The sequence below is a fragment of the Boleophthalmus pectinirostris genome, unplaced genomic scaffold (genome assembly GCF_026225935.1).
Source record: "Boleophthalmus pectinirostris isolate CB_2022bp ecotype Guang Dong unplaced genomic scaffold, ASM2622593v1 HiC_scaffold_5, whole genome shotgun sequence".
In the NCBI taxonomy this organism is placed as follows: Eukaryota; Metazoa; Chordata; class Actinopteri; order Gobiiformes; family Gobiidae; genus Boleophthalmus; species Boleophthalmus pectinirostris.
The window spans coordinates 3,312,555-3,335,732 of record NW_026571404.1 but is presented as its reverse complement, the minus strand read 5'-3'; the positions used below and the strand labels follow the sequence as shown (position 1 = coordinate 3,335,732).

At 44.7% G+C, this 23,178-nt stretch overlaps 1 protein-coding gene across 1 annotated transcript in view; it reads right to left on the bottom strand.

The window, feature by feature from the left end:
• Positions 1-2,012: 2,012 nt before the first annotated feature.
• Positions 2,013-23,178, bottom strand: part of LOC129411595 (stromal membrane-associated protein 1-like) — a 287,044-nt gene continuing 265,878 nt past the window's right edge. The window contains exons 9-10 of the mRNA XM_055162925.1: positions 2,231-2,399; positions 2,013-2,035 (exon numbers count right to left, since the gene is read on the bottom strand). Coding sequence (XP_055018900.1) covers positions 2,013-2,035; positions 2,231-2,399 — 192 coding nt within the window. The remainder of the gene's footprint in view (positions 2,036-2,230; positions 2,400-23,178) is intronic.

Below are 23,178 nucleotides of genomic sequence, written 5' to 3'. Positions count from 1 at the left end.
TAGACCTGGTTTAGTCTAGTTTAGTCCTGGTTTAGACCTGGTTTAGACCTGGTTTAGTCCTGGTTTAGTCCTGGTTTAGTCCTGGTTTAGTCCTAGTTTAGTCCTGGTTTAGACCTGGTTTAGACCTGGTTTAGACCTGGTTTAGACCTGGTTTAGTCCTAGTTTAGTCCTAGTTTAGTCCTGGTTTAGACCTGGTTTAGACCTGGTTTAGACCTGGTTTAGACCTGGTTTAGTCCTGGTTTAGTCCTGGTTTAGACCTGGTTTAGACCTGGTTTAGTCCTAGTTTAGTCCTGGTTTAGACCTGGTTTAGACCTGGTTTAGACCTGGTTTAGTCCTGGTTTAGACCTGGTTTAGTCCTAGTTTAGACCTGGTTTAGTCCTAGTTTAGTCCTGGTTTAGACCTGGTTTAGTCCTGGTTTAGTCCTGGTTTAGACCTGGTTTAGTCCTGGTTTAGTCCTGGTTTAGTCCTGGTTTTGCTCTGTTCATTTTCTCCTTTAACTCTATAAGTGTCGTCCTCAGATCATTGGAGCTGATAAACTCTGCTGTGGTGTAGACGTAGATTTAGATGTAGATTGTAGACGTAGACGTGTTCTGGTCTTGCACCGTCGGCTAAAGAAAAGTCTGGAGTCGACTTGTGACGTGGACGACTGGAAACAGAACGTCACGATTCGGTTCCAGATCTTCGTGTTTGTAAAGTTTGATCAACGTGTGGACAGTGTGGGTGTGTTGCTCTGGTGCTCGGCGTCTGGTGTGGACAGTACCTGGTTGACGCTCCACTGCTGAGGACCCGGCTGGGCTCCGTACGGGGTCTGCCCTGTTGCCATGGCGCCCGGCTGCATGTACCCTCCGTTAGGCACCGCCCCGCCCCCCGCTCCTGCCCCGCACCTCCTGCCCCCACCCCGGCCCCGGCAGAGAAGGACATCTGAGGCTGACCCATGTACACTGCAAAAAAAACAACAACAAAAAAAAAACATGTACACATGACTCACAAAAAACGGCTTATTTCTTTTTTTTAATTTTATTTTATTCATTTTTTACTGCTTGTACTTTGGAAATCTAACCCACAACCTCCGAGAAGGATAATAAATCTGTGATTTTGTGTTTGAGTGAAAAATGAAAAAAATGGATAACGGCCCGTTTCCTGTTTCTATGACTTAAACTGTGATGCCGAACTGAACCAGGACTAAACCAGGACTAAACCAGGACTAAACCAGGACAAACCGATTTCAGTCCTGATCTGGTCCCAGTCTTCGTCTGGTTTTGGTCTCAGTCCCGGTCTCAATCACGGTCTGGTCCTGGTCTCAGTCCTGGTCTCAGTCCTGGTCCTGGTCCCAGATTCACTTCTGGTCTGGTCCGGGTGTAGGTCTTGGTCTCAGTTTCCTTCTGGTTTTGGTCTGGTCCCGGATCTGGTTCAGTCTTGGTTCAGTTCAGCATCACAGTTTAAGTCACAGAAACGGGAATCGGACGTTATCTGTTTTTTTTCATTTTGGTTTTGGAGACAAATGAAGAAAAAAAATAAAAAATAAAATAATAATATATATATATATATATATATATATATATATATATTATATATATATATACATATATATATACATATATTTATATATATATATATTTTTTTTCCATTTTCTTATTTTTGGTTTTATTTTGAAAAACAAATGAACAAATGACACATGGATTGTATAGGATAACCACTCTGCCGCACCAACACATTTCCATGTTTAAATGTAGAACAGTTTAGTCGACTTGTTTTAATAATTTGTTGGTAATAATTGTGGGCGATAAAACAAGAGAGAAACCTTGAACTTATAAAAAGTATTTCATTATAATTTCGCAAAAAAAAAATTGTTTTATTAAACCACTTTTGAACAGTCCTCTCCTCTGCTCTGAACACCTCACGGAAACATCGTACACAGATTTATAAAAGAAATTATTCAACATTATAATATTCAAAAGTAAAAACGCTTTAACACTGTTTGTAACATTATGTGAGAGTTTATGGGACCAAATTTAATCATTTTCCCACAGAAATCCTCAAAATGTGAATAAAAAACATTAAGAGAGACACTATATACACATTTAAAGGTTATTTATTAAACAAAATTGACTCTTGTAGACTTAGTCCCTGTTCTCCTTTAAGTTTTCGTCTTTCTTCCCTCGATCGTTGTGGATAAATTCTGGATGGATGATTGTTTCTACTCTGGTCGTGGTGGTGCGTGGTTTCTTACCCTGTCCGGTGGCGTTCTGCTGCGGTGGCGCCCCCTGTGGTTGGCTGCTGTACAGGGACAGAATAGAGTCTTTGGACATGAGTTTCTTCTCCTCGGGCCTCGGAGCAGCAGAGGAAGAGGAGGAGGAGACGGGAGCGGGGGAGGTAGGGGGCGCTGTTCCACCACCGGCCTGTGAAAAGACAAAAAGAAGAGTTTAGTTTGTACAGTCGGGGGTGTGACTCTAAGGCGACGTTCAGACTGCAGGGCTTAACGCTCAATTCCGATTTTTTTGTGAAATCCGATGTTTTTTCGAGGTCGTTCACATTTCCAGTTAAATGTGACTTGTATGTGTCTCCAGTGTGAACATTAAACGGCCCAAAAGTGTCCCACATGTGACACTGGAGACACGACGACGTCAACCGCAGCGACGACGTGGAAACATGGACGCAGCATCGAGCACCTGGAGATTTTAAAGTTCCTCTCGTACCGGAGCCAGAACATGAACAACTGACTTGTTTTAAGGAGGAGATTGAGAAGGAGAAGGACGAGGTTTTTGGTCGTGGTGTTTTGTGGTTCAGTCCGTTGAAAGGAACGTGTGGATGTGGAGACGGAGCCAAGAGTGGTGAGTGGAGATGTGCTTCACTTCAGTCACACAGAGTTCATTAACAATTTTCTCCTGCTTCAGCGCAGAATAGTGACGTTTGTGTCTTGTTGATGACGTGTAGGTGGATGAATGCACTTTGGCCGTTCAGACTGAAGTCACATGTCAAAAGATCAGATATGTATCAGTTTCAGGAGCACATATCCAAGTGTCCTGGGTCACATTTGAATAAAAGATCAGATACAGGAACATAGAGGCCAAAAAATCAGGTTTGGGTCACTTCAGGCTGCAGTCTGAACGTAGCCAACTGTAGGAACTGCTCTGTCTGAAGCTCTGTTATTTAAAGGTTGTATGGAGGATTTTTTTTTTTGTTTCAATTTGTCAGTGAAAGTTTAAAATACCATTACAGAGATGCAGCAGCTTTGTAATTATGATGACCAAAAAAAAAAAAGAATGAAAATCGATCAACTGTGGACGTGTTGAGGCCAGATAAACATCAGCCAATAGATAACCAGGCTACCTCATTTTCTATTGGCTGTTAGGTTGTCAGTCAAACTTCCTACGTTTCTAGTGTAACTGACTCGCCGGCGCGCGGGGATTATGTCGTTTATGGAGCGGTTCTTAGAGGCGTTTTCTAACCGTATCTTCCTCGCAATTCGCACAGTTTTTCGCGATGTCGGACGAGAATCCGCGACCGGTTCGCCGCAAAAGAAAGTCCGTTTTTGAGGTCGATGAAAGAAGAAGAGAAGGGGAAAAGGAGCAAAGCCAAACTGAGGTGATTCTTGGAGATTCCTTCCAGCGACGGCGCGAACGAAGCAGACGAAAGGTCTAAAAAATGATGCGTCGGTCGCTAAATTATTTCCAGACAGGTCACTTCAACAGTAATTCTGAACGCGCACTGGCTGTAAACAAGCGTGATTTCTAGAGTAAAGAGGCGGGAGGAGGAAGGTGGTGTCACGCAGGCACAACATCTGAAAAAGGAGTGTCGCTGTATGTTTTTTCCCTTAAAAAATCCTCTATACAACCTTTAAGTTAGACTTCAATCTGAGCTTTTTTAAAACAACCAGAGAGAACAGACAAAGCTGGAACTATGACACTGAAAACACAGTTAGAGCAGGTGACCAGAGTTTCCAAAAATAAAAAAACTGTGGCTGGTAGTAATAACATTGTAAAACGAGTGCGTAATTAATGAAAATTGTTATTAACACGGCCCATTCATGACGAACATGAGTCAGTGCAGTCATGGATTCAAGTGGTGGGTTTTTCGTTTTTCTTCAGGCAAATTCGCTAAAATCACCGCGACAACAGCAGAGGTGAAACGGCGGAGACGTAGACCGTGTAGACCGTCAGGTGACCGCGGGCGAAAGGACCGACGCAGAACTCCACGCTCCACGGGGCGAAACGCAGCTGACGCCCGACTGAGTTTTGCAGAAACCCTGTCTGCAAGGAGCCTCCAAGTTCTAGTCCATGATTAGTCCTGGTTCAGTCCTGGTGTAGTACTGGTTTAGTCCTGGTTTAGTTCTGGTTCAGTTCTGGTTTAGTCCTGGTTTTAGTCCTGGTTTTCTAGAGACCTTTCAGTCCTTGTTCAGTCCTGGTTTAGTCCTGGTTCAGTTCTGGCTCAGTTCTGGTTTAGTCCTGTTTTAGTCCTGGTTCAGTTCTGATTCAGTCCAGGTTTAGTCCTGGGTTAGCCCTGGTTTTGTCCTGGTTAAGTTCAGGTTTAGTCCTGGTTTAGACCTGGTTTAGTCCTGGTTCAGTCCTGGTTCAGTCCTGGTTTAGTCCTGGTTCAGTTCTGGCTCAGTTCTGGTTTAGTCCTGTTTTAGTCCTGGTTCAGTTCTGATTCAGTCCAGGTTTAGTCCTGGGTTAGCCCTGGTTTTGTCCTGGTTAAGTTCAGGTTTAGTCCTGGTTTAGACCTGGTTTAGTCCTGGTTCAGTCCTGGTTCAGTCCTGGTTTAGTCCTGGTTCAGTTCTGGCTCAGTTCTGGTTTAGTCCTGTTTTAGTCCTGGTTCAGTTCTGATTCAGTCCAGGTTTAGTCCTGGGTTAGCCCTGGTTTTGTCCTGGTTAAGTTCAGGTTTAGTCCTGGTTTAGACCTGGTTTAGTCCTGGTTCAGTCCTGGTTCAGTCCTGGTTTAGTCCTGGTTCAGTTCTTTAGTCTGGTTTTGTCTGGTTTAGTCCTGGTTCAGTCCTGGTTCAGTCCTGGTTTAGTCCTGGTTTAGTTCTAGTACAGAGCGTTTCTGTAGCACTTTTGATCGGCTGTACTTCCTGACCTTATGTAACTTGGCTCCGGTTTAATTCTCGCTCGTCTCGTCGCCGTCGGTCCCTCGTCGTCTCATCGAAAGTTGTGCTGGATGTAATTAAAAGTGCGTGCGCTGGCAGCCATTTTCTTCAGTTATCTTTGGCTCGGAATCACTGGCTCTTATCTGACGCCCTGAGCTCGCGCGCACACACACACACACACGCACACACACACACGCACACACGCACACACACACACACACACACACTCCAGACGACATTCACAAGTTTAAGTGTGTCTCAATGAGCTCTGATTACGGCTCCTGTCTGCTAAATGCTAAACGCCAAATGCTAAACGCTACTTCAAATGTCACGCCGTCTGATTGGTTTAGTGGACAGATTCCGTTTGCCTATACGACGTTTTATGTTTTTTTTTTCCCGAGGCACAAGTATCAAATAATGACATAAAGGCCTGTAATGCACTATTTTCTGATTTACTGTAGGTTAAAGGTTCGTATAGAGGATTTTTTAAGGTAAACGAAATACAGCGACCGTCCTTTTTCAAATGTCGTGCATGTGTGACACCACCTTCGTCAGTAGAAACATCTCCTCCTCCCGCCTCTTTACTCTAGAAATCACATTTGTTTACATCCAGTGCATGTTCAGAATTACTGTTGAAGTGACCTGTTTAGAAATATTTTAGCGACCGACGCGACAGTTTTTAGACCCTTCGGACTTTCTTTTGCGGCGAGCTGGTCGTGGATTCTCGTCCGCCGTCACAACAAACTTTGTGCGAAATGCGAGGAAGCTACAGTTTGAAAAAGCCTCAAAGAACCACTGCAAAAACCACATAATCCCCGAGGGCCGACGAGTCAGTTACACTAAAAATGTAGGGAGTTTGACTGACAACCTAACAGCCAATAGAAAAAGAGGGAGCCTCGTTTTCTATTGGCTGATGTTTATCTGGCCTCACTACGTCCACAACTCATAGATTTTCATTCTTTCTTTTTTTTTTCGGTCATCATAATTAAAAGGCTGCTGCGTCTCTGTAATGGTATTTTAAACTTTCAATGACAATTTTAAACTAAAAAAAAAATCCTCCATACAACCTTTATATGAAGTTGTTTCCTCATCGCAGACGGACCTGGAGTTGTTATTGTTGTTGGATTCACACATTTAGATAGAAATAATTTAATTTTGGGCACAGTTAAAGGTTGTATGGAGGATTTTTTTTGTTTCAAATTGTCAGTGATAGATTATAGATGCAGTCGCCTTGTAATTATGATGACCAAAAAAAAGAGAATAAAAATTCATCAACTCTGGACGTGGTGGGGCTAAACATTTGCCAATAGATAACGACACTGCCTCGTTATCTGTGAGCTGACAGGCTGTCAATCAAACTCCCTACGTTTCTAGTGTAACTGACTTGCCTGCGCCGCCGTTACGTGGTTTACGTACGACTGTCACACAGTCCACAGACGCAAGACGCACAGACGCTGTTTACTCCACCAACGCAACAGTTCTTAGCGGCTTTTTTGACCTATATCTTCCTCGCAGTTCGCACAAAGTTTGTTGCGATGAAGGAAAGTCTGTTTTTGAGGTCGCTGAAAGAAGAAGACAAGGGGAAAAGCAGCGAAGCCAAACTAAGGTGATTCTTGGAGATTCATTCCAGCGATGGCGCGACTGAAGCAGACGAAGGGTCTAAAGACTGAACCACTGGTCCACAAATTACTCCTGGACAGGAAAACTTCTGCTTAAACGTTTTTCAGGACACGAATGTGATATCCTGTGTCTGAAAACGTAATTTTCAATGCAAAGAAAGAGTCCGCTTGCTGCTGCGTGTTGTAGTAGTAGCTTCATTCGCACTGAATCTCCGCGCACCCTTCTCTGCTCCTCTCCCTGCTCCGCTCTTCTCCGTCTTGCCTAACCAACACTGTAGTTAGTTGTTTACGAGTCATGTGCAGCGATGAGGACTTGTTTTCTAGAAACAAACCTGTTTCTGGCGTAAGGAGAAGGAGGGAGGAGGTGTTTCTACGTAGGAGCTGTGGGGGGGGGGGGGGGGTTTCTCGTTCCTTGGAAAATCCTCTATACAACCTTTAATGAGCCAGACGTCCCTGTTGACCCGGGACAGTCCAGGTTCTGAGTCGTGTGTCCCCTGTCCCAGCAGATTTATCCAAAAAACAGTGATTTGTCCCAGTTTTATTAAAGACATGTCCCAGGTGTCTCTATTTTTGACCAATCTGATTTAAACCAGGACTAAACTAAGACTAAACCAGGACTATTTCAGGTCTCAGGGTTTCCACTCTTTTTCACTGACAGAATTTCAAAACTTTTCCATGATTTTACGGCACCTACATGTGTAGAACTGATCAGACTTTTAAGGCTAAATCTGAAATGTGAACTCTTTCCACTCACCTTATAGTTTGGGATTATAGTTTATTTTTAATTCAAAATCCTGTCAGTGCAGACGAGAAAACGTTGTTTTTGTTGACATCAGTTTTTTCTGCAGGTGCTCAGAGGTTCATAAGCAAAAAGTCCATGGGTGGTGCTGCTCGTTTGTGTGGACAGTTGTGTTGCGTTTGTGAGTCATGAGAAAAGTAGGTTTTGCATTAATTGTTTTGACATGACTTCATCATCTGACTGAACGTTCTAACTGAACGCTGAGGATCAAAAGTGTTACTTTGAAAAATTAAAACTCGACAATAGCGGTTGACGATGTTGACTTATTGACACGGATGCTTTTTGAAAACAAGATGACTGCCACCCCGGCTGTGACGTCATTGAGTTTTTCTCGTATTTATTGTTGTTTCTTTTAAACAAAAGGTGCAGACGTTCAGTAATAATCACAACAGTCTCATGAGAACTTAACAGAACGTTATAGTTGTGTGAAAGAGATACTAAAATGAAATGACTTTTCCAAAACTTTCATTGAATTTACAAAATTCCATGGCTTTTCCAGGTCTCGAAAATTACATTTTCAATTTCCATGCCTTTTACAGGATCATTAAATGGTTTATTCTCGAACTTTTTTCACAAATAAACGGCGTGGGACTTTAAATGAAACCCAACAGTGTGATGGGTGAGTGGTTTTGTTTGTTTGTTCGTTCACGGTGACTCTGGGCTTTGTTCAGTTGTGGCGTGTAGGGAGGGTGTGTCTGGGACCAGCGGATTGTCGGCGTGTTCGCAGTGACTCAGTTGTTCAGTCGTGTCTAGAAGCGGCACGTCGCGCGCGTCGCTTTTTCCGGTCCGTTCCTCCGTTCCGTTCCTCGTCGGCGTGGAGTGATGAGTGTGTCTGTGGGTGTGTTTCTCTGTGCGGTCGCTGTCTGCTCCGTGTGTGTTTGTGGTTTTGTATTTTACTGAAGTCGTACTGGGACACTCGAGTGGATTCGTGTATGGGGCGCTCTGGATTGTGGCGTGGTCGTTTTTTGATGCGGTCGGAGGCTTAAAAGCGCGACCTATAGTGCAGAAAATATGGTACTTGACGGTGGGAATCACGAGGTCTAAACCAGGACTAAACTGCATCTAAACCAGGTCTAAACCAGGACTAAACCAGGTCTAAACCAGGTCTAAACCAGGTCTAAACCAGGACTAAAACAGGATGAATTTTTGCCTAATCTGATCCCCACCAACTGTAAAAAGAGGCATTGTTTACGCTCTTTTCACAGTTTTATTTACACAAACGTTCCAACCGAGGTGTGTCCCAGTTTATGTTGTTGAGTCTGGTCACCTTGGTCACATGACATCGTCTGTTGTGGTTCTGTTCGGGTCCAAAGAAAACGTGAATGTGTCTGTTATTATTAGATCGTCCGGTTTCACCTTAAACCAGCTGCACTTTGAGAAACACACGTCCTCTCTCATCCCTCTCTTCTCTCTCTCATCCCTCTCTTCTCTCTCCTGTTTTCTGTTTATTCTTCCTCTTTGTGTATGACCGTAAAGCAAAAAAAACCCCCAAAAAAAACAAAAACACCTTGTCCTGGTTTAGTCCTGGTTTAGACCTGGTTTAGTCTGGTTTAGTCCTGGTTTAGACCTGGTTTTAGTCCTGTTTTAGTCCTGGTTTAGTCCTGGTTTAGACCTGGTTTAGTCTGGTTTAGACCTGGTTTAGTTCTGGTTTAGTTCTGGTTTAGTCCTGGTTTAGACCTGGTTTAGTCCTGGTTTAGACCTGGTTTAGTCCTGGTTTAGTCCTGGTTTAGTCCTGGTTTAGTTTACCTGGTTTAGTTTAGGTTTAGTCCTGGTTTAGATCTGGTTTAGACCTGGTTTAGACCTGGTTTAGTCCTGGTTTAGACCTGGTTTAGTCCTGGTTTAGTCCTGGTTTAGTCCTGGTTTACCTGGTTTTAGACCTGGTTTAGTCCTGGTTTAACCTGGTTTAGTCCTGGTTTAGTCCTGGTTTAGTCCTGGTTTAGACCTGGTTTAGTCCTGGTTTAGTCCTGGTTTAGACCTGGTTTAGACCTGTTTTAGACCTGTTTAGACCTGGTTTCCTGGTCCTGGTTTAGACCTGGTTTAGACCTGGTTTTAGTCCTGGTTTGGTCCTGGTTTAGACCTGGTTTAGACCTGGTTTAGGTTTTAGTCCTGGTTTAGACCTGGTTTAGACCTGGTTTAGTCCTGGTTTAGACCTGGTTTGGTTTACTGGTTTAGTCCTGGTTTAGTCCTGGTTTAGTCTGGTTTAGAGTCCTGGTTTAGTCCTGGTTTAGTCCTGGTTTAGACCTGGTTTAGACCTGGTTTAGACCTGGTTTAGTCCTGGTTTAGTCCTGGTTTAGTCCTGGTTTAGTCCTGTTTAGTCCTGGTTTAGTCCTGGTTTAGACCTGGTTTAGTCCTGGTTTAGTCCTGGTTTAGTCTGGTTTAGACCTGGTTTAGTCCTGGTTTAGTCCTGGTTTAGTCCTGGTTTAGACCTGGTTTAGTCCTGGTTTAGTTCTGGTTTAGTTAGTCCTGGTTTAGTCCTGGTTTAGTCCTGGTTTAGTCCTGGTTTAGTCCTGGTTTAGACCTGGTTTAGTCCTGGTTTAGACCTGGTTTAGTTCTGGTTTAGTTCTGGTTTAGATCTAGTTTAGACCTGGTTTTAGTCCTGGTTTAGTCCTGGTTTAGTCCTGGTTTAGACCTGGTTTAGTCCTGGTTTAGTCCTGGTTTAGTCCTGGTTTAGTCCTGGTTTTAGTCCTGGTTTAGACCTGGTTTAGTCCTGGTTTAGTCCTGGTTTAGTCCTGGTTTAGACCTGGTTTAGTCCTGGTTTAGTCCTGGTTTAGACCTGGTTTAGACCTGTTTTAGACCTGGTTTAGACCTGGTTTAGTCCTGGTTTAGTCCTGGTTTAGACCTGGTTTTAGACCTGGTTTAGTCCTGGTTTGGTCCTGGTTTAGACCTGGTTTAGACCTGGTTTAGTCCTGGTTTGGTCCTGGTTTAGACCTGGTTTAGTCCTGGTTTAGTCCTGGTTTAGACCTGGTTTAGTCCTGGTTTAGTCCTGGTTTAGTCCTGGTTTAGTCCTGGTTTAGACCTGGTTTAGTCCTGGTTTAGTCCTGGTCCTGGTTTAGACCTGGTTTAGACCTGGTTTAGTCCTGGTTTAGTCCTGGTTTAGTCCTGGTTTAGTCCTGGTTTAGTCCTGGTTTAGTCCTGGTTTAGTCCTGGTTTAGACCTGGTTTAGTCCTGGTTTAGTCCTGGTTTAGTCCTGGTTTAGACCTGGTTTAGTTTAGTCCTGGTTTAGTCCTGGTTTAGACCTGGTTTAGTCCTGGTTTAGTCCTGGTTTAGTCCTGGTGTCTTTGTCTGTATTTGAACAGCTTTCGTGCTGATTGGCCGAGAGGTAAACACGACGGCGCGTGATTGGCTGGAGAAGATCTTTCATTTAGTTCCTCGTGAAACATCGTTTGATTTAAAATTCCGAATCCGTGCGGGAAACAGGAAACGCGATAAGCGGAGATAAAGAGCTGTACATTTCTGCCCGACAAGATAAAGGCAGATGTGCGGAAAAGGAACAGACTGTTACAGGATCGGAGACGCTCCAGGTCGACTCGATCACACACACGCTGATAAAAACACCACCGCGGGAAAACGTGGAGGAAATATTCTACAGCTGATGGAATAAACCGAGTTCATGTGACAATAATAAAGACTCACGACGTCTGTGTGTCGTTCGTTCATTTGTTTTTCAATATAAAAGCAAAAATAACTAAATGAAAAAAAAATAACCAGCTATTTTCTTCATTATTTTTCTACAAAACCAAAATGAAAAAAAAAAAACAGATAATGATTTGTTTTTTCAGTTTTTGATTTTGTGTTTAAATGAAAAATGGAAAAAACGTTTATGCAACTTCCCTGACTGCGAGGCCGGACTTTTGGATTGCATACGGACTGAGCCAGGTCCAGGACCAGACCGGGACCAGACTGGGACCACACCGGGACCAGACTGGGACCAGACTGGGACCAGACCAGGACCAGAGCAGAACCAGACCGGAGGTTCAGAGCCCACAGCAGGGCCGGAGCTCCAGGCTGAGGCTCGGACCCCACGGAGGCTCAGAGTCAAAGCTCGGAGTCCACCCTGGTCCGCTCGGGTCCCGCTCTGGTCCTGGTCTGGTCCCGGTCTGGTCCCGGTTAAGTTTTGTTCTTTCTTCTCTTGATCGTTGTGGATAAATTCTTCATGTTTGAATGTTTCTCCTTTGTGGAGTTTGTTGGTTGAAGATTTGGTGATGGGGCAGATTTATGAAGCTGATGGAGAAATTACCACCAGTGTTGTACAAGTTTTTTTTACAAAATTTAAATTTTGAACTAGTTCAAAGTTCAGTTCATTTTATTTTTAGGTGAGATGTGTAAATGAAAGGCTGAACTTATTTTTCAAACTGACTTCCAGTTTACAACTTTACAAGATCTTAACCATAACGACTCTAGATCCACATCAGCCCGTTTGACATTATAATGAGTTTAATTCAGCTTTGACACATTTGTTTACGTTTTACAGAAACAAAACTTAAAACCTCGTGGTTAACTTCCATAAACTGTAAATGCTGGAAAAAAGCAGCTTTTCCCTTGTGCTCTGATGCATCAGCTTTGGTTCGACTGTTTGTTCTTTCTGTGACAGACGGACGTCACTGCATCTTCTGGACGTGTCATTTGTAGAAAGCAGTGAAAGTGATGATGCGGCTCCTCTGCAGGCGAGTGTACGGAGCAGCTCGTCCTGCACGAGTAGATTTAAGAAAACAGGATCTATCCTATTTTCTGACGCTCTACGTGAGCGTAGGAGCGTATCCCCATCAAAATACACACAGAGCATGTAACTTTTGTTGTATTTGTGCGTTTATCATCAGCACATCGAGCTCCTGGAGCAGTTCTGTGTCGTGTGAAAGAGCCCAGCTCCACAGAAACTGTTTATTGATGCTTTCCCATTGAGAAACACGGAGCCGGAGCCGCGCGTCAACGCAAAGACGACTCCAGCGACAGCAGCAGGACGTACACGCGCAGCACTGACTCTGTGTTTGTCAATGGGAAAGACGTTCAGCCGCTTGTATCACGTCCACAGTGAAACTAAAAAGTGCAGCAGAACTTGACATGCGACTCATCGGGTGAAAACAAATCCCGACGTTTAACTGAACCCAACAGTGACGCACGTCGTTCATCTCACTGAATTTGAACAAATTCACGTTCAAGTTCTTGATTTACAAATGTGTTATGTTCAGTTCAAAGTTCACTGAAAAATGAACGTGTTCAATGAACGAACTCTTTTAAACTCGTTCATGCACAACACTGATCCACACACATTCTACAGGAAACTATTAACCGGAAGTTCTGCAAACCTCTCTCTCTGTCTCTCTCTCTGTCTCTCTCTCTCTCTGTCTCTCTGTCTTTTTTTTTTTTTTTCTGGCAGTTTAATTTCTTCTCATCAGCTGAAGCTCGGATCCATACTCAGATCCGAGTCTCGTGTTTAACCCTTCACCTCCTCCTCTCGTTTCCTCTCAGGCCAAACCCGGGAGAGGATCTGAACTACAGCGAAGCCCACGTCTCATCTGCAGCTCCACGCCTCCACGCGGCCGGGGAATCGAACCCGCAACCGCCAACGCCGCTCCCACACCGCCAACGTGTTCCTCCGACGCGAACACGAGACGAGGAGTAAGAGAAGCGGAGGAACGTCACAGATCCCCCCCCCGTGGACGAGTTGTAATCTGCAGGGTGTAATGGAGGGAGAGGAAGAACGAGGGAGCAGGTGAACGGAGACACGAGCGGGAAGACTTTTACACACACACGGACGCACAAACACACACACGGACGCACAAACACACACTAAAACACACACACGGACACACACTTAATCACCGAGCCAAAGTCAGATCTCATTACCGACTGCTTAAGATGCACAGAGGAAGAGCGAGGAGGAGGAGAAGGAAGGAAGGAGAGAGAAAGTTAAAAGAGCGAGAGAGAGAGAGAGAGAGAGAGAGGAAAGAAGATGAAGAGGAGAGGTAGATGAGTGGAAAGAGGAGAGGAGGAAGAGGGAGAGGAGAGAGAAGAGAGAGAAGGAGGAGGAAGAGAGGAGAGAGAAAGTTAAAGGAGAGAGAGAGAGAGAGAGAGACGGAGAGAAAAAAGAGGGAGGGGAAGAGATGAAGAGGAGAGGTAGATGAGGAGAAAGAGGAGAGGAGATAAAAGAGAACGAGGGAGGATGGGGTAAGGAGAGAGGAAATGTAGGAGGGAGGAGAGAAGAGAGACAAGGAGATAGGAAAGAGGGAGGGGAAGAGATGAAAAGGAGAGGTAGATGAGGAGAAAGAGGAGAGAGAAGAGAACAAGGGGGAGGAAGAGGGGAGAGAGAAAGTTAAAAGAGAGTGACAAGGAGAAAAGAAAGAGGGAGGGGAAGAGAGAAGTAGAAAGAGGGAGGAGAGACAAAGTTAAAGGAGAGAGAGAAGGAAAGAGGAAGAGATGAAGAGGAGAGGTAGATGAGTAGAAAGAGGAGAGGAGGAAGAGGGAGAGGGGGAGGAAAGTTAGAAGAGAGAAAGTTAAAAGAGTGAGACAAGGAGAGAGGAAAGAGGGAGGGGAAGAGATGAAAGGAGAGGTAGATGAGGAGAAAGAGGAGAGGAGAAAAAACAGAGAGAGAGAGAGAGAGAGGACAAGAGGGAGAGAGATGAAGAGGAGAGGTAGATGAGTAGAAAGAGAGAGAGAGAACAAGGAGGAAGAGGGAGAGAGAAAGTTAAAAGAGGGGAGAGAGAGAGAGAGAGAGAGGGGAAAGAGGGAGCGGGAGAGATGAAGAGAGAGGAGAGTAGAGAGAAGAGGAGAAGAGGAGAGGAGAGAGAAAGCGTAGGAGGGAGGAGAGAAGAGAGAGAAGGAGGAGGAAGAGAGGAGAGAGAAAGTTAAAGAGAGAGAGAGAGACGGAGAGAAAAAAGAGGGAGGGGAAGAGATGAAGAGGAGAGGTAGATGAGGAGAAAGAGGAGAGGAGATAAAAGAGAACGAGGGAGGATGGGTAAGGAGAGAGATCGAGAGATAGAGTAAGAGAGAGAGAGAGAGAGAGAGACAAGAGAGAGAGATGAAAAGGAGAGGTAGATGAGGAGAAAGAGGAGAGAGACTAGAACAAGGGGAGGAAGAGGGGAGAGAGAAAGTTAAAAGAGGGAGAGAGAGAGAGAGAGGAAAGAGGGAGCGGAGAGATGAAAAGAGAGTGAGTAAGAAAAGGAGAGGAGGAAGAGGGAGAGGAGAGAGAAAGCGTAGAGGGAGGAGAGAAGAGAGAGAAGGAGGAGGAAGAGAGAGAGAGAAAGTTAAAAGAGGGAGAGAGAGAGAGAGAGAGACGGAGAGAAAAAAGAGGGGGAAGAGATGAAAATGAGAGGAGAAGAAGAGAAAGAAAGAAGAGAGAAGAGAGAGAGAGAGAGGGAGCGGGAGAGATGAAGAGGAGAGGTAGAGTAGAAAGAGGAGAGGAGGAAAGGAGGGGAGGAGTTAGAGAGAGAAAGTTAAAAGAGAGACAAGAGAGAGGAAGAGGGAGGGGAGAGATGAAAATGAGAGGTAGATGAGGAGAAAGAGGGAGAGAGAAAGTTAAAAGAGTGAGAGAGAGAGAGAGAGAGACAGAGAGAAAGAAGATGAAGAGGAGAGGGAGAGAAAAAGGAGAGGAGGAAAGAGGGAGAGGAGAGAGGAGAGGAGAGAGAGAGAAGAGGAGATAGGAAAGAGGAGAAAGAGAAAAGGGAGAGGAGGAGGAGAGAGAGAGAGAGGAGGGGGAGGGAGAAGAGAAAGTTAAAGGAGAGAGAGAGAGAGAGAGAGAAGGAAAGAGGGAGGGGAAGAGATGAAGAGGAGAGTAGATGAGGAGAAAGAGGAGAGGAGAAAGTAGAAAAGAGATGGGAGAGAGAGAGAGAGAGACAAGAGAGAGAGGAGAAGGAGGAGAGTGAAAGAGGAGAGGAGGGAGGAGAGAGAAGGAGAGAAGGAGGAGAAGAGAGGAGAGAGAAAGGAGGAGAGAGAGAGAGAGAGAGAGAGAGAGGAAGAAGAAGAGGAGAGAGAGGAAGAGTAGAGAGAGGAGAGAGGAAGAGGGAGAGAGAGAGAGGAGAGAGAGAGAGAAGAGGAAAGAGAGGGGAGAGAAAAGGAGAGGAGAGAGAGAAAAGAGAGGAGGAAGAGAGGAAGAGAGAAAGGGGAGAAGAAGAGGAGAGAGAAAGTTGAAAGAGGAGAGAGAGAGAGAGAGAGAGAGAAAGAGAGGAAGAGAGAGAAAGAGGAGAGGATGGAGAAGGAGAGGAAGTAGAGAGAGAAAGAAAGAGAGAACAAGGAGAGAGGAAGAGAGGAGAGGAAGAGATGAAAGGGAGAGGTAGAGAGAGGAGAAAGAGAGGAGAGAGAGAAGAGAGAAGAGGAGAGAGGAAGAGAGAGAGAACAAGGAAGAGGAAAGAGGGATGAAGAGGAGAGGTAGAGAGTAGAAAGAGAAGAGGAAGGAGAGGAAGAAAGGAAGAAAGAGAGAGAGAGAGAGAGGAGAGGAGAAGAGAGAGAAGAGAGGAGAAGAGAGAGAGAGGAGAGAGAGGAGAGAGAAAAGAGGAGGAGAGGAGAGAGAGAGAGGAGAGAGAGAGAAGAGAGGAGAGGGAGAGAGGAGAGAGAGAAGAGGAGAAGAGGGAGAGAGAGAGAGAAAGCGTAGGATGGAGGAGAGAAGAGAGAGAAGGAGGAGGAAGAGAGGAGAGAGAAAGTTAAAGGAGAGAGAGAGAGAGACGGAGAGAAAAAAAGAGGGAGGGGAAGAGATGAAGAGGAGAGGTAGATGAGGAGAAAGAGGAGAGGAGATAAAAGAGAACGAGGGAGGATGGGGTAAGGAGGGCGTTTTGGCGTCGATGCTCTAGACGCGCGTCCAAGGCGTCAGCGTCAAGTTGAAAATGTTGAACTTTTCACGTCAGACGAGCCGCGTCGACCAATCAGAGACGAGTATCCAGAGACGCAGCGACGTTATTATCAGGAAGAAAAACCCAAGAACCAGAACGAGAAACACAAACATGAACGGAGAATAAATATATACACAACAATCACCGAGATGATCACGAGGACTACACCAGGACTAGACCAGGACTAAACCAGGACTAGAGTGGGACTAAACAAGGACTAGACCGAGACTAAACAAGGACTAGACCCTCAATAGACCGAGACTAAACCACGACTAGACCAGAACTAGACCGTGATTAGACCAGGACTAGACCGTGATTAGACCAGGACTAGACCGGGACTGATCCTGTGTCATTAGTGGAGTATAAATATAAACACGCTCCAGTCGTCGACCTGATTTCCTCCGCTGATGTTTTATGTCATAAAAACACTAAAGTCTCTCAGTCTGGTCTGACATTGTTTCAGGAAAAGACCAGGACCGGGCTCTTGTTTCCAGGGCAACGGACGCGCGTGAAGTATTTTTCTCCCGTTCATCCACGGCGTCAAAGACGAGCGTCGGGGGCGTCTAAACTCAAACGCAAAGGCTCCAAATAGAGACGTCAAGGTGTTTTTTGACGCTTTGGTGTGAACGGCCCTTAAGAAATCATCCTGAGTTTGTACAGAACATTTTGTATGTGAAGCAACAACAAAACAAAATCCTGTTTGTTAATGTAGAGGAGCAGAAGACAAACAGACTGAGCTGCACTTTCTTGTTCTTGTGGTTTTACAGAAACATCACGTCTTGGTCTTTGCAGTGGAAGGTGTTTCTTGGTGAACAGTTGGAGCCTTTCACTTTGGCATTGACTTTTTAAATTCGTAACCAAGGTTGAGTGAGAGATCGGGATTTTGTTTTGTTGTCGCTCCACATACAAAATGTTCTCTGTAAAGATTTCTTAGTCAGACAAATGTTTCCTTTTTGGTTCTTCCTGTGGATCAATCCTGCCCATCACCTTCACCTTTTTGACCAGTTTGAACGGAGGTTTGAGTCACACACATCTGATTCACTTTTGCATTTATGGAGTTCGCAAACAAATTTCTCGAGCCGTTTTCCGCTGTTAGGATCCAACAACCACACAATTAACGATGTCCGAATCCCAAAACTAAAATATGACAATATCAGAACCAGAAACAAAAGTGATTTGGTTCAAAAGACTTGAAACGATCGACTTTGACAACAGACACATCCCACTGGGAAAACAAACATGGAGGTTTGATGCTCACTTTTTCGGAAAATTTCGCTATGGATTGTGCAATGAAGGAAGTCCAAAATTCGTCATGTATCTATTATAAACTGCTAGACCCAAGCAGTTTGTCCACAGGAAAGGTTCCGTAGTGCAGCTTTAAGTTCTAGTACAGAAAGTCCATCGATACATTCAGACTCCATGAGCACAAACCGCCGCTGGAGTCTTTGTTATTCTCGTACAGTGAGAGTTTCCGCACGAGTTCTCAGTGTTTGAAAAGCCGTCCGTCTGAGGAGTGGACACGAGGGCCGTTTTGAAATTCAAAGTTGTCTGCTGCATTATGCATGTGCTCCGGTGGAAATCCGATTTGTTTACATCACAGTTCAGTCGAGTGTGGCCGGCGGATACAAAGGAAAACCTCCATCACACGTTTACAACCACGATCAAGTGTGTCCACGTCACGACGGACACAATACGACCACGACGATTTGAAGACAAGCCACAAGACGACTGATCAAGAGATTTAAAATGTGTTTTTACTCATTCTTATTTGAATTTTAGATTTAAATAAAATAAAAGTATGTTAATTTCATTTAGATTATTAAAGAGTCCATCTGATGCAAAATAACTCTTTTCACATTGTATCTTTTGCACAGTTTGGGTTTTGGAACATCCATGACACAATAGTTCTGAAATTGTACTGATTTCTTGGAGACAGTCACAGACCAGGAACTATGAAAGTCCGACTATTGCTCCTCCCCCCGCCCGTCCTGAGAAAGCACAGGCTCCGCCCTCCAAACGTGACGTAGGCGACGAGTGAGCCGCCCTTCCTCCGCCATCTCAGGGAGGGAGGGGGAGACAGACGTGGGCCTGTGTAAGTGTACAGCCCTGCAGCATGGATCTGTTAAAATAACTGGAGGTGCTGCTGTTTGTAGCTGCCTCCAGTTGACGTCGTGACACTCACTGATACTACAGCGGAAAAAAACCCATGGGCCGAGACAAGATTTTTCTCATAGAGGCAACGTAACTGCTCGTGTTCGGCTGACAGGGACCTACAACTTTCAAAAATGTCAGATTTGTTGGCGATTTTTACCTATTTTTAGATCATAAACTTTTTCTCAGCTCAAAATCCTTCAGTTGTCTTAAAAAACACTTTATAATCGTTGGTTCCGGCTCCGCTCTGGCTCCTCTCGCTCTGATTGGTCAAAGCGATCACGTGATACTCGAGCCCACACTCCATGCAGGAGAAAAGACACTAGTGCGCATGCTTGGTTGGCTCAGACCCATCGGAAGAACCTCGCCGGGCTTAAGGCGAATCTGGGATCATGCACCATAGAGCTCAGCCCAGTGACTTGAATAGGCGGCCATTTTGAAACCCCGGGGCTTGGTCTGCAGCCACACAACATGTTTAGGGTCTGATAGTGGTAGGAATAAACTTTTATTCACAGAAATAAACTCCAGCCACTTAGTATGCCTTGCTTCTTCTGTCGGCATGCCAACTAATTTGGACTTGCCATCGCAGCCAAATACACACTTTCTCCACGAGGACATGGTTACAAAAAGGGTGTTTGAAGTGAAAAATAAAGATAAATAACGCAGAACAGCAAACCTGTACGGTGCAGACGCAGGACGGTGTGTGAGTGGGCGGAGGGGAGGGGGGCGTCATAGGTGTATCTGCCGCGTCATCGTTGTAGCAGCTTTAGTTCGTTGTCACGTTGGCAGAAATACGCTGCAATTTGTTTTAAAAAAAAAGCCAAATCAATTTAAAAACCACTTCAGCGACAAATACAAGGCCCACACATCACATCTTAGAAGGTAGAAAGATCTGAAAAGTTGATTTTGCATGAGATGGGCCCTTTAATACTGAAACACTGAAAAGTCCGTACAGCGAGCGGGGCTTACATCTCCACAAACCTGACTCGTACTTGGCCTTGTTTCCATGGAAATGTTGTTCCTTTTGTTATCATCAGAATGCCTTTTATTTGTCAGTTTCTTCACACGTACAAAACATACAAAGGAATCAAAAATGGGACGTGTCACTCCATCTGTACATCACAAACACACAATAAATTACAACATGAGGAGGAGCGGGTTTTTTGCTTTGTTTTTTTGTTTTTTTTTCCCCATCTTCAACATACGGCACAAAACTGATCAATATCATGAAGAATGCACCGAGGTTTGAATGTATGACGTCTGTTTTTCTTTTTCTTTTAGTATTTATAGATTGTGCACGACCAGAGATGATGGACTGACTGATTGAATGTTCCAAAATATGACTTCATCTTCTTTCTAGTTGAACATGTGATCCAGAAAGTGACCTCCCATCTTCACAAAGTCACACTGCCTTTCTTTAAAACCGTCTCCTGTAATTAGACTGACCCGATTAAAGCGTCGTTTCCGCAGGGTCGGTCTGAGACGCAACGACGCGAACCCTGAGTGTTTCTACTGCGTAAAACGGTCCGTACCTGTCACGGTTCATGTTTTGTAGTTGTTGTTTTTGCGTATCTTTGGTGTATCTTTTCCTGTAGTGGTGTGTGCCCTTGGTGTTTTATTTTGATCTTAGTCCTGTCTGCTTGTAGTTTGAGTTTTACTTCCTGTCTTTTATACCCTGTGTTCTTCTCTGTCCTTTGTTGGTCCATTGTTTTCGCCATCGTCTGTGTCTTTGTCAGTGTCTTGTCCTTTTGTGGCAGTTCAGTTTTAACTTTTGGATTTTTTTTTGGTTTGTTATGAAATAACTTTAAAACAGTCCTGCATTCTGGGTCCTCCCTTTGTTTCCTCGTGACAGTACCATCCCCTTTTTACGGGTCCTAAATGCTCTGAAAGGGTTGGTACCTGGGATTGGCTCTTGGGGGGGCATTGCTTTTCACACCCCCACACAGTCATTGGATGATTAGCAGCATGGAACTGCCAAGACGTAAATCTGGCAAGACGTAAACAATGTGAACCATGTAACTGTTATTTAACAACAGCACCGATGCACTAACCCTTAAAACAGAAGAGCTGAAGAAACAGTGAAACTTAAATCCACCCGAAAACACATCTCGTCTCCAGTGTGCCGCCTTTACAGTGTCTCAAAGTTTTGTGCATAATAATAAATTCACATCCAGTCAAAATCTGCTGTGTTTGCGTAAAGTTGAACCCAAACTGATAACAAGAAACAAACTCCAAAATCCTCCTCAGTCCCGGTAAAAGTGTAAATCCCAAATGTGGTGTACATATTCACTGCAAAGCTTGTGTCTGTAAATGTGCAGCCAAAACAAAAGTGAAACTTAAGCCTGTGTCTGTCCAGATGAGGATGAGCCGTGCTTTACTGCGCCTAAATGTTCTGCGCCAAGACGGCCCCAAGGGAACTGTGTCAGTGGAAATGAGGCTAAAATGGACCTGGGCCTAACCTGGTCCAGTGCAGGTTTAGACCTGGTTTCAGGGTTTCCCCAGGTTTGACTTAGTCAGGCTGGCGCCACCTAGTGCCTCCGCTCAGTTTCATTTCTCTCCAGCGACTAGATCAGGAATCCACTAGACCAGGGGTGGGCAAACTTTTTGGCCTTTGGACTTGAACGGGACAAGGATTTGGCGTGTTAAGAGCTCGGCTCCATTGCATTCGTATTTACGCTCATGTAGACGCGCACTACACACTACAACTTTGACATGTAAGATTCAGAACACATAAAAGTGAATAGTTCTGCTCTACTGCACACCACAGGCAAACATGAATCATGAGCAGGTACGTCTCTTGAGAAACAGAGCCCACACCACAGTACAGACCTACACATGCAGTACAACCAGACTCTTAAGACGTTCAATGCATTAAGATTTTTAACACAGCATCAATAAGTCTTTCATCTTTGATTTTACCAACTCAAAATAGAAACAGTGCAGCTTTATGTCTTGAACACTTCTACCTCACTCATGGTCCGAATACGCCGCCCGAAAATGACTCCTGTAAGAACACTTTCCCATACAACATAATACGCCGCACCTCAATGTATATATAGTGTCGCCATCTACTGGGAAACACCAGAAATGCAGGAAAAATTTAAAATCAACAAGGTTTATTATTGTAATTTATTCAAGTTCTGCGAGCCAGATTAAAAGGTTTAAAGGGCCGCATACAGCCCCCGGGCCGTAGTTTGCCCACCCCTGCACTAGACAGTTTGCAAAAACCCGAAGTGCGAGTTTGGACACCAGCCAATCAATGAAGAGCCAGACATTCTGTGTTGGCAACAATTTTCGAGATCGAGGATTTAAAGCTGGAACAAAGAGAATGTTTGGTGAATTTTATCAAGGGGAAAGACGTTATTGTCGTTCTTCCTGTGGGATTTGGGAAAAACTTAATATACCAGTTAACCCCGTTAGTGGAGCATTACATACATCATGACCAAATAGTAGCAATTGGGTAAATAAAAAAAGTAGCCGCCTACTGTCGAGTGAACGAATCCTAATGCTGCTTTAATAATGCTGCGAGGTCAGACAGTTTCTACAAAGTGAAACCGGCTGATGAATCAGGCTAGGTTTGACTACCCCAAATTTAAGACTTTTTAAAGACGTTTTCGCCTGCAGTCACAGGACTTGTCTACGCAGGAGCACCTCCGGGTCCGTCCCGACACTTGGAACCGTAACAGTGGCGTTTGATATCGCCGTGATTTTAGCAAATTTGTATGAAAAGAAAAACGAAAAACCCACCACTTCAATCCAGGTTAAAAATGCATTATGATGCGCATTACTGACATTTATACCAAGTCAAATATGACCATTTTCTTCCCTGTAATGCCACATTACTGCATTACAGCAAAAAACAATGCATTATAGTAATTCATTACTTTTATAACGTGTTACTCCCAACACTGTTTCTGTAGTAGAAACAATATTTATTTGGCTCTTGGGCTCATTAGTCTCCAAAACTACACCAAAAGTTTCCTGACATTAATGCAGGACTCTGGTGTTTTCTGCTGTTTCTGAGTTCACTACACTTCTGTTGTGACTGGCAGGTGGTCCCCTTATAACTCTCTCTCTCTCTTTCCCCTCATCTATTTCTCCCTCTATCTCTCCGTCCCTCTTTCCTCTCTCCTCTCTCCTTTCCTCATCCCGCTGTCACCTCCCTCTCTCTTTCTTCCCTCTCTTATCTCCTTCTCGCCACACTCCTGCCCCTTCATTTCCTCTCCCTCTCTTCTATAATCCATCTCTCCTTCTCTCTTCTCTCACATCCTCCTATACCTCTTTTCTCTCTCTCCTCTCTCTCCATCTGACCTTATCTGTACGGTACCACTCAAACCCTGGCCTCGTATTTCATAATGATCCGTTGTTTTGGTCTTGCAGCCCCACACCTGCAGCGCCGCGGCTCCCGGAGGAGAGAGCCGGACCCGAGCGCCTCTTCTCCTCTTTCTCCTCTTTCTCCTCCTCTGTCTATCTGCCATTTTCCTGTTTACATCCCACCTCTCCTGAGTCCTGCACACCGCACGAACATACACGCACGGCTGCAGAAAACGAGGATTCAAAAACTAGACCGGATTTGACTGCTGGAATTAAAACTCCGTCGTTATTCAAAACAACCACATCACACTGCCATAAAGCATATCCAAGATTTAAGATGTAAACACTTAAATCTATCAGAAAATGACTTAAAAGTTGGGAAATGATGTGTCCG